Below are 11559 nucleotides of genomic sequence, written 5' to 3'. Positions count from 1 at the left end.
TTAGTCATCAGGGAAATGCAAATCAAAACAACCCTGATATTCCACCTCACACCAGTCAGAATGGCTAACACCGAAAACTCAGGTGACAGCAGATGCTGGAGAGGTTGTGGAGAAAGAGGAACACTCCTTCATTGCTGGTGGAATTGCAAGCTGGTACAACCACTCTGGAAATCAGTTTGGTAGTTGCTCCAGAAATTGGACATGGTACTACCAAAGGACCCAGCTATACCACTCCTGGGCATATACCCAGAAGATACTCCAACATATAATAAGGACACATGCTCCACTATGTTCATAGCAGCCTTATTTATAATAGCCAGAAGCTGGAAAGAACCCATATGTCCCTCAACACAGGAATGGATACAGAAAATGTGGTACATTTACACAATGGAGTACTACTCAGCTATTAAGAACAATGAATTTATGAAATTCTTAAGGAAATGAATAGATCTAGAGAATGTCATCCTTAGTGAGGTAACCCAATCACAAAAGAACACATATGGTATGCACTCACTGGTAAATGGTAACTGGTCCAAAAGCTCGAAATACCCAAGATACAATCCACAAACCACAAGAGACTCAAGGAGAAGGAAGACCTAAGTGTGGATTCTTCGATCCTTCTTAGAAGGGGATACAAAATACCCATGGCAGGAGTTGCAGAGACAAAGTGTGGAGCAGAGACTGAAGGAAGGACAATCCAGAGACTGCCCCACCTGGGGATCCTTCCCATATACAATCACCAAACCTAGATACCATTGTGGATGCCGGCAAGTGTTGGCTGATAGGAGCCTGATATCGCTGTCTCCTGAGAGGCTCTGCCAGTGCCTGACTAATACAGAAGTGGAGTCTCAGCTATCCATTGGACTGAGCACAGGGTCCTCAATAAAGGAGCTAGAGAAAGGACTCAAGGAGCTGAAGGGTTTGCAGCCCCTTAGGACTAACAGCAATATGAACTAACCAGTACCCTTAGAGCTCCCAATGACTAAACTACCAACCAAAGAGTACACCTTGTGGGACTCATGGCTCCAGCTGCATATGCAGCAGAGGATAGCCTGGTTGGTCATCAATGGGTGAGGCCCTGGTCTTGTGAAAGCTTGATGCCCCAGTGTAGGGGAATGCTAGGGCCCGTAAGCAGGAGAGGGTGGGTTGGTGAGCAGGGGGAGAGAGGGAGGGAATAGGGATTTATTGGGGGGATGGGAAATCAGGAAAGGGGATAATGTTTGAAATGTAAATAAAGAAAATATCTAATAAAAAATTTCTTAAAATAGACTTTCCATGATTTTGCTTCACATAAATTTAAATCATAAAATTGTACCTCTTGAGTTTGTCTTTTATCTTGTAAAGGCACTGTCACGTAATTTAAAAGCATCATAACTATCTTGTTTTGACTATGTAGTATTTTAATTAACATCCATGTGATCATCTCACAGAGTTAATTCTGCAATACATGAAATAGACAATAAATATTGCTATGACTGTGGAAAGCTTTAAAGGGGAACAGGAAATGCCTTTATCATTCTTTAGCTATCATACATAGTAATCTTGGATGATTTGGGGGACAGATGGGGAAGAAATAGTAGGATGGTCTTTTAATCTCACAGGATTTTTAGAAAGCCATCTTCAGACTTCTATATGCCCTCACCTTCATCAATGGTGTTTTGACTGTTTTATACCACGCATGCACAGACATAGCTCCTTGATGTAGGAAATGAGATACAGTTCCGTTTGGATTAATAGATGTGTGTCTTTCACTTCTATCCCCAGAGGAGGCGTTAGTGTTTGATCATCATAACAAATGCATCTTCTCTGAACTGTTTTACAGCACAGTGGTAAAATGGATGAAAACAGATTTGTGGCAGTTACCAGCACAAATGCAGCCAAAATCTTTAATCTTTATCCGAGAAAAGGAAGAATAGCTGTAGGCTCAGATGCTGACATTGTGATCTGGGACCCAGAAGCCACAAGGTAAGCCTGAGATCTTGTGTCACTAGCTTTTACCCTTGAAGAAAAGCGTTTAAATTACAAAGAAATCTCACCTCGGCCTTTTCCAGCGTGTGTGCTAGGTAATTTATTTCTCTGTGCTCAGGAATTCTGAGCCTGTGCAGAAGATAAAGGTTTGGATGGACAAATGTTTCTTTGTTTTTCTTGGCACTGAGGATGCCAACATTGTGTAGAACTTGCTGGGAATGGATATGTATAGAAAACCAATATGAGTTTGCCATCCCAGCGCCTGGCAAAGGCCCGAGTTCACATGGAGGAAAAGTGCAGAGCCTTGAAGAAAAGAAAAGGCTTAATTTGAAAAGAAATGAATTGGAAACTCAAAATAATTACAGCCTTTTAAAAGCTTTTAGATAAAAAGATTCCAGCACAAAAGACATCACTTTTAGTTAGCCAAACTTTCTAGATGAGCTCAGCCTCTGCCTGCCACTCCCAGTAGGCTTAAGACCTTTGTTCTCAATTTCCATAATTCTAAGTTAATGTTGTGGGTCTGGCAAATTCCATCAATTCAAAAGAGCATTGATAGATGTTGAATTTCTTCTCAATTCTTCTTGTAGGGTGTTGTCCCCAACAGTACTTGTTTGCTCATGTCCTTGAGGTAAATACTGGTAAGGGAGGAAATTCTGCAATTGAACATTTTGTGTGCACATTGTGTGTATACGGGAATTTGACAGTCCTTCTGCCTTCACTATATGGGATTTACTCAAGGTCTAGTATGTTTGTTTTTATTGTAGTTAGCAAAAGTGCATAGTTTCTAGGAAGTGATATTGTTACACCGATACAGAAGTGCCCTTGGGCCACCTTCTGGGAAAAAGATGACCATTTAGAATTTGGAACATGAAGGAAGCTCCTATGGCTGAGAGCCTAGAAACAGGCCCCAGATGGTCTTTTTGTGGTTGGCACTTTCCTCAGGACACTCACTGTCCCTACCTAGGGATCAGTTCGTGGGATTGGCAGGCCACGGTCATGGCAGGTAGCATTTGGCCAACACTCGGGTACATCACCTCATTGCTGCTTTAAAACTCATGCCAAGCAATAAAAAGCTGTGTGAGCACGTCAAGTCAGGAGATATCCTGGGATCACAGCCAGTCACAACACGAGGGCTTTGTTGTTTTGTTGAGAGGGCGTTACATTTAAAGAATCTATGCCTGATAAAGCTAAGGTAGACAGGCTTTCTACTAGTCTAGGAAGGACAATGTGAGAACAATTGCTTGGCTTTACAGACTCCAGATGATCTGTGTGGTTTGGAAAACTCTTGATTCTGTAAGTTTCACTCTGCAGGCTCCACTATGGTACAGCTATGGTCCTCTTGGTGCCATGCAAGTAACTTACGCCATTGCTTCAAGGCTGGAACCAGGTGTGTCTCTTGAAATATCTTGGGGTTTATGAAGATCACAAGGTTTAATTAGAAAACCCAGAAATTCTCGATTCTTCTCCTATGGAAGGAATATGTGAAAAGGCACAACTTGTGAAGCATTCTGTTTGAGTCATCACAATGATAATTAGTAACACTCTGTGCGAGTCAGTGGGGCAGAAAGTACTTTGTATCTAAGATGGCATTCATCAGGTAAGACCAAGAAAGCTAAATCTAAAGTAATGAGAAAACTGTAACTGTGAACAAAATGTGCAAGAATTATACTTCATTTTTCATGTTCTATTTCTATCCCATTGGAGTGGGCAGTTTAATTCTATTCTGTGTTTTCCTGTATCAAAGTGGAAAGAAAATAAAATACTCTGTTGAACTATAAAACTCTCCAGTCTAGTTCTAGCCCCAGGGAGAACACCAGGAAGCTGGCTCTGTGGCTCTTCCTCCTCCTCTTCTTCCCCTTCAGTTATTTATTTACTAGTCTTTGCAACTCATTTCACTTTTTTTATTAAAAGTAGATTTTGCCATATTATATATTCTAATTATGATTTCATCTCACCCAGCTCCTTCCATATCCCCCATTCTCCACCCGCTCAAATCTACAGCCTTTTCTTCACTCTTTCATTAGGCTACAAACAGGCATCTAGATAATAGCAATAAAATAACAAAAGATAAAATAAAAGCAAAGAAGCTGGAATAGGAAGAAGCAAACTAACTGAAGAAAAAGAGCTTTAGGAAAGCACAAGAAACACATACAGACACAGAGACACACACATTCGCACACACAAAAATCCCATAAAAGTACAATATACAATATATGCAAATATGATATGTGTAAAACACTTATAAGGGTGAGGGAGCAGGGAAAAAAGGAAGGACAGAAGGAAGGAAGGAAAGACAGAAGGAAGAAAGGAAGGAAGAAAGAAGGAAGGAAGAAAAAAGGAAGGAAGGAAGGAAGGAAGGAAGGAAGGAAGGAAGGAAGGAAGGAAGGAAGAGTATGTCCAGACAAAGCATCGTGAGATAAGGCACCTCTAAAAAACGCCATTGAGTTGATTTTGAGTTGCTGGGCTCCTCTTTTTAACCTTCCACCCGGTGTCTCCAGCAGGACCCACGTTGGGAGCCCTTGACTGCTTTGAGTTCTGGGAATCACACCAGCTCAGGTACAAAGCGTTGTCTTCCTCAGACAACTGGACAAAGGGGAATGACCGGAATGCAAGGTTGTGAATAATTCACTCACTCTATTTACCACACTTTGCTGCTTGGAGCGTATTTATAGGCTGTGATTATGTCTCCCTGAGTCATGCCTGAGGCTATACAAATTTAGATCACTTTCTCACAAGCTCCAGTTACTAATCTCTGTAACATTGTTTTGTCCCTCCTGTCCTAGTCACTTGCTTCAGAATGGTGCATAATGATCCAGATGTGTAGTTATTTTTTTTTAAATGGTCTATATATTACTTAAGTTTCCTCCAGTTTAGTCTAAGAATAACTAACTTAAGGTCAAACTCATGCTTCTGTTCTGCATAGGCATCTTATTCATAATCTGTTAGGCATTGATTCAGTTGTTCCTCTCTTTTACTTGTTCTTTACCTATCTTTTACATAACAACTGTTCTTTACATAATAATGACTAAAGAAAGTTAAATATTTAAAGTTGTTTTGCTGGGCAGTGGTGGCACATGCCTTTAATTCCAGCATTTGGGAGGCAGAGGCAGGTGGATTTCTGAGTTTGAGGCCAGCCTGGTGTACAGAGTGAATTCCAGGACAGCCAGGGCTATACAGAGAAACCCTGTCTCAAAAAAACAAAACAAAACAAAACAAAAAACAAAAAAAAGTTGGTTTTGGTGAATATGTCTATTCAGCCTTGTGAGCACTAAGTCTTCATTACTATGACAAATATGTGTCAGCACTACCAAGTCCTCCTGATCCCTCCCATGCTTCCAACCCAGGTCTGCTTATCATGAATACCCCAGTGCCAGAAGCAATGGAAAGCAACACAGTCCTGAGTGACTGACACTAGGTTCTGGCCTGAGTTCTACCAAGGGCCACATAGTCTCAGCAGAACTTAGTGGCAGAGAGCTTGTTGGACTTGTTGAAGTTCTGGACTCAGTCCGTAGTACCATGCACACAACATAAAGAATAAAGGAAATTAGGTCATTGTATACCTACTCCTCTTTTATAAAACTAAGTAATCATTACTATGTCTACCACAAGATTACCATGAAGCATCATATGTGAACATGCTTTATAAGCTAAACTAGCCCTGTTGATAGTCTTTGCTTTATGTAGAAAGCCCCATGTTCAAACCCCAACACTGCATACACTAGGTGCAATGTCTCACACCTGTAATTCCAGAATTTGGGAGGTAGAGGCAGAAGAACCAGAAATTCAAGGTTGTCTTTGAATATATAGTGAGTTTAAAAACCGCTTGCTAGGAACCATGGTGCTGGGGGAGAAGGTTAAGATACATTGCTATCACGACCTTATCCTTTCTACTTTGGCTGGTGTTGGGCTTCGCTGAGTATTTGCACGTTGGGTTATGCTCAATTCCTTCCCCTGTGTTGACTAGGCAGTCAGGTAAACCGAGGGATTCTACTGTGCTGACTCCCACATCCTCTTAGAAACCCACAGATTTTTCCATTTTCTCTGCTTTTGTTATCCCATTGAAGGCAGAAAAATATTATCAAGCTAATGAAGGGTCCTAGTCCTCTTTTGAATTTTTATGTGACATTTTAAATTCTGTGTGAATTTTTTCTCTCATACACCATAAGAATTTTGCATTAACATGCAAAATTTGTAGAATATGGAGAAAAGAGAGAGGGGGTTGTTGGAGAGGAGGCTTCATGGGAAGAGGGATTGGATGAACATTTAAACAATGAGAAAGAATGTTTTGCATAGCTCACATACAAAAGGAGAAACAGGAGTATCTAGGTCGATCCCAACACCCGCTTTCTCTATTCTTGGCCTGCTTATTATGAGAAAGGTACTCAGTTGGGTTCTCTGTTCCCAGCCAGAATGTATGCAGATGACCTCAGCTGGGACATTTCTAATGCACCACAATATTTTTAGCCTGGCTGCACACATCATCCACAGCTCTCTACTGTCCTTAGAGATGGAGAATGCTCACCATCATCACCTCCTACCTCTTCTGACTCTGCACACTGAATCCTAGTGAGTCCTGCACACCTGTTCACAATGCTGTACCATAGTCTTCCTTTATCTTCTGACTCTGTTATATTCTTGAGGTGAATTTTTAAAAGGAATAGGGGTTATGATGATGGCAGAGAGAATCCCTGCGGCCCCACAGCTCTTTCCCACTATTATCAACTGACAAAATGGCACTACTGTCACAGTCCGTGAACTTATATTGCTATACTATGAGTAGCTAGAGCCTGTCCTTCATTCAAGTTTACTTAGCTCTTACCCAGCATTCATTTCTGTTCTAGGATCCCATATTAGATTTCATCAACATGTGTCCCGAGGCTGGACTGAGGTGTGAAAATTTCTCTACCTTTGCTTTTAATCGCTTTGCCGATATTGAGGGGTCATGTTCAAGTCTTTTGGAGAATGTCCCTTATTGTACTCTTCTTTCTGTTGGGTTTTCTCCTTCCTAGCTACAGGTTTGGGGAGCAAGTAATACAAAAGTCTCACTTTCCATTAGTCATGAAGAGAGAATGTGATGGATGTGGTGCCACACAGTTGGTGCTGTGCTGGGTACCTGGCTGGTGCAGTCTTTGCCAGGCATAGCTATAGTCCAGCATCTGCTTCTTCTGCATGGCACTTTTGGAGAGAAAGTTGCTACACACAAGCCAAACTTAAGAGGTGAGGTGCTATGCCCTAGACCTCGGTTTGAATTGGTACTTTGGAGCTTGGGCTTGGTCAAGCTCAGCACAGTAGAATTTCAGCAAATGTGGTTGAGCAAAGTAGAAGACACTGGCCTTCCACATTGCACAGGAGGCTGGAGGGACTTGGCAGTGGCTCGGGGACACTGGGAAGATTGGCTTCAAGCAACAGCTGTGCGTCGGAGGAAGTCAAAGAGGGCATCCTCTCACTCTGTTTTTAATTACTATACAGGATACTTCAATATTAACAGAATGAAAGGATGCAGACGCACATCAGTAAAAATGAGATTTTCTAAGTGTGAGAGGATGCCCTGCTCTACTCCTTTCGTTCCCTTGAAGCAGACTTTGACTTTTGAGGTTGTAAAAGTTCGTCGAGTAGAAGTAGCTGGAGCATGAAGACAACTTCCCTTGTAAGCTCCCAAATTCACTCTGAGCTCTTTCACCTCGGAGACAGGTTTTGAGGGTCGAGGTTGTACAGGCCCTTCCTTTGGGAAACTGTCAGGTCAGGGAGAGGAGAGGAAATATAAAATGAGATAGTCTACTCTCAGAAGGGATGTGCTAAGAATACTGTTTGAGAGGTTCAGGGCAGAGCGGTCCTGTATGAGGGCAGAGGGAAGTGTACCGTCACATGGGATGAGAGTAGGTAGAGCATCCGTACCTGAGAGTCAAACTGCAGCAGAGGCAGAGTAAACCGAAGCATCAGGGAGGGGTCCAGAGTAAAGCAGGTACAGCTGAGGGCTGTGTGAGAGAGAAGGCATCCCGGCTGCAGGGATGCAGGGAAAAGGAGGACAAGGCAATCAGACTGCCTCCAATTTTAATTTTGCCTGTCACAGGCTGAGCTGAGTGTTCACAAAGTTAGCCTTGTGGAAAAGAATTATTTAATCAAGGGAAGAAATGGATTTATCTGAAGGGGGATATTCTGTCTTGCAAAAAAGTACTCCCCTTTATCCTACAATGATGATTTTAACATTAATTATAGTCCAGTGTTATGTATGATTCCAGTTTTATCATATAATTAAGCACTAGATGTTTTACTGCAAGATTCCTCAAAGGCTTTGAGCAAAAATGATAGCCTGCTTTGATTAGGTATTACAGAAGACTGCAATGTGCATCGAACCCCATATCCTGAAGGGGGCGCCCACAACCCGCACTGGGCCGCCCGATCTGCTAGTTATGTAAGGAGGCTGCCTCCTGAGAGAGGAAGCAGGGGCTACATGGTACCTAGATGTTTCTGCTTGTTTTTTATTCCCATTGGTTCTTAACGGCATGAAGAAAACAGTGTGTTTGCCACATAATATGCTGCCCTAAAACCGGATTTCATTAATGTCACCAAAGGAGGTCAGGAGAAAGAAAAGCAGGGCATCCATACTTTTCTCCTTGTTTTGTAAATCTGTAAAGAAGCTGCATGGTTCCAGAGTGAGGCATTTCCTCACTCTCAAGCTGATGGAGCATGAGAGAGGACTGGGAGTGGGTGTGTGAGGGGAAGGGTTGGAAATCCTGGTGAAAGATTACTTAGACATAACAAGCCTGAGAAGAAAATGTCCCTGCAGAATCAACCGCAATACCTCTTCTGTGTCATTGCACATTTTTAAAAAGGCTGCATTTAGTGCAAAGAGAACATTATCAACTTTTTTTCTGCTTTGCAAATGAAGAGTCCCCTGCATTCAGCTTGACAGCTCCTTGAGCCAACATCTATCTCTTGTGACAGAACTGTGTGCCCTATGCTTCACTGCTCGGGTCAAAGCTTTAGATCTAAGGACACATCCCTTATCTAGTTGTTTGGCTTTTTTTTTTTTTTGGCAGAATATTCTAGTACTTAGCTTATATAGAAGAAATCAAGAGTGTGGGTTTCATGTGATATTGAAACAGAGTTTTAAGGTGTCATATGATTGAAATAGAGATCAGCCAAAATGGCCAACCTGTTAAAAGTCTGATCAGAGAGAGGGGAATGTGAGCTACTTGCAGGTCTGCAGGAGCAACTGTAATGGTCTGGCAATTTAAGGTTATCCTTTGAGCTCTGGTTCTTTGGTATTCATTAAAGAGCACTTAGTTACTATGGAAACTGTCCCTTTTCAGTATTTATGAGCTACAGGGTATCTCACAGCATCTCAAGCACACAAACACACAGCTGACTACTGTGTGCATTGAAATATTTGATGAAGACTTCTAGCTGGTCTGTATTCTGCAGAGGAGGCATATTTTTGTTTCCAGTTACTTAGGGTTTATTATTTTTTTAAACTCAATTACAGCAAGCTTTGACCTTGAATACAGGATTCTGGAAGGCATTGTGCTGCCTCTCCTGCTTCATTTCCTTCCTTTTCTCAGTGTAGATAGAGATAAAAGAGTTTAACTTCACATTCAGTGAAGAGTAATGACTTGAGGATTATGAATGTGCCCCTGGGTTCTGCCAAGGAACCTTTGTATGAAATTGAGCAGGAGAAGGATGACTCTTTAAGAGACATGGAGCAATAGGGAGTAAAAAGTATCAAGAATCAAACAGTGAAGCTTAAGGTGTTTGCATACAGCCATGTCATCAGGGATTGCTTCAAAGAGCCTTCTTGGCATTTTCCTTGCAGTGGCTCATTGTGTGTCATCTAATTTCTGAGCTGTAATTCTTCTCTTCTTCCTCCAAAGAAGTATACGCACACACGTGAGAGTGCACACACATCACACATAAACATGCACAAGCACACACAAAACCACACATAAGTACATGCACAAGCACACACACACAAGCATACACACAACACACACAAGCACATACACATAAGCACACACAAGCATACATACACAAGCATGCACACACACACACACAGAGAGAGAGAGAGAGAGAAAGCTGTGATTGTTTTGAAAGGCTGGTCAGCATAAAGATTTGCTTTTCACGCCCATTGCTGACAGACTCTGGGAAGAACTCTTCTGCCAGTCCCCAAAGCTCAGTTATCCCAGTTCATGTGGTAACAGAAGAGGAGCGAGCACCCAGAGCTTGGCGCAGGTACCTACATAGAAATGAGGGTGGTTACACCATGATTTCTCTGCTGTGTTGTCATGATGTAGCATGGTGCTGGGAGCTGCAGATCGGTCTGCTCAGCTGTAGGAGCATCCTCCACACAGTTCTTGATACAGATGTGTATGATCCCAGGACAATTCCTTGGTGGATGATAATTATAGTGATGTTGAGGTATGACTGTTCTTTTTATTGTTATTAAGCCACACAAAATCCAGTCTGTTGCTCAGGCATTGGGGTAGTAATACCCAGGCGGGAGAAGAAACCTTTTTATTAAAACTTTTCTTTAAAAAGACTTGAGACTAACAACTTTGCCTTTTCTGAGCTGATCATGGCGCTGAGAATGGTACTTGGGTAAAAACAACATTTTTGTTTTGTTTCGTTTTGTTTCGTTTTGTTTTGCAATATTGCTGTCGTAAGGACGCTGTACACAAATCCTCAGCGTATAAGTAATGCTCACAGTACTTGGTACACAGTAGGGCCCACGCGCCAGCAGGGGGCCAGTGTGGAATGGGTGGGAGCTGTGGCTAGCCATAGCTGTCAATCAAAGCTCATTGTATAATGGCTTCATTCAGGCAGGAACTGGAGAGTGTAAGAGAATGACACTTCACTTAAGGCATCTCCTGTTTCACAGACACCTCCAGTTCTCACCAAGAAAGATGGAAACTGAGAAGCTCTCAGACAGCCTGATGGAATCGGAATTGGGTGCTCCCAAGAGCTGATACCCCTTAAAAATTATTTGGAGTGAAGCTATTCAAACGAACCCCTAAGATTATTTTATGGCCTTTGGAAGACAGTTGCTTATTAAGTTTGGACTCATCATGAAAAGAAAGTCTAGCTTCGCTGATAACACACAGGGGTAAAATATTAACCACCATTTATTGTGCGTTGTTTATTTAAATGCGTTCTTCTGCAACTGAACTAGAAATGATTTCTGAGGACTTTCTTACCCATGGCTGAACTGTTCTCCACGTGATGAAAGTGAAGCAAGTCAGAGGTGACTCTCAGGGACCAGACAATCCTGAGTGCTTCTCTTTGCCAGAGCAAGCAGGGTTTGTGTTCAGCATTAAAACCATGCAAAAGCGTAAGGCCCAAGAAAAGCTGTGTAAAAGGCCCAGGTTCACCTAAGATCCCGTTACCTTCCCACCCAGTGCACACTGGTGTTTTCATGGCTTCGTTTGGCCTCGGTACCAGGACAGTGCCAGGAAAACACAGGAGCTCAATAATCATTTGCTGAGTGAATGAACCAGATTTTAGTAGCCTTGGACTACTAAAAGTAAATGTGCGCTTTTAGATGGTGTGTGTGTGTGTGTGTCTGTGTGTGTGTGTGTGTGTATGTGTGTGTGTGTG

The 11559-nt window shown here is 42.2% G+C and overlaps 1 protein-coding gene across 1 annotated transcript in view; it reads left to right on the top strand.

Annotated features, from left to right (window-relative positions):
• The window catches only part of Dpys (dihydropyrimidinase), an 85855-nt gene that overhangs the window by 43249 nt on the left and 31047 nt on the right, over positions 1-11559 (top strand). Inside the window, exon 7 of the mRNA XM_031359225.1 lies at positions 1823-1965. Within this exon, the coding sequence (XP_031215085.1) occupies positions 1823-1965 (143 nt within the window). The remainder of the gene's footprint in view (positions 1-1822; positions 1966-11559) is intronic.

This window comes from Mastomys coucha, unplaced genomic scaffold (assembly GCF_008632895.1).
Source record: "Mastomys coucha isolate ucsf_1 unplaced genomic scaffold, UCSF_Mcou_1 pScaffold7, whole genome shotgun sequence".
Taxonomy (NCBI): domain Eukaryota; kingdom Metazoa; phylum Chordata; class Mammalia; order Rodentia; family Muridae; genus Mastomys; species Mastomys coucha.
The sequence above is the reverse complement of the archived record's forward strand: the minus strand, read 5'-3'. Positions and strand labels throughout refer to the sequence as shown.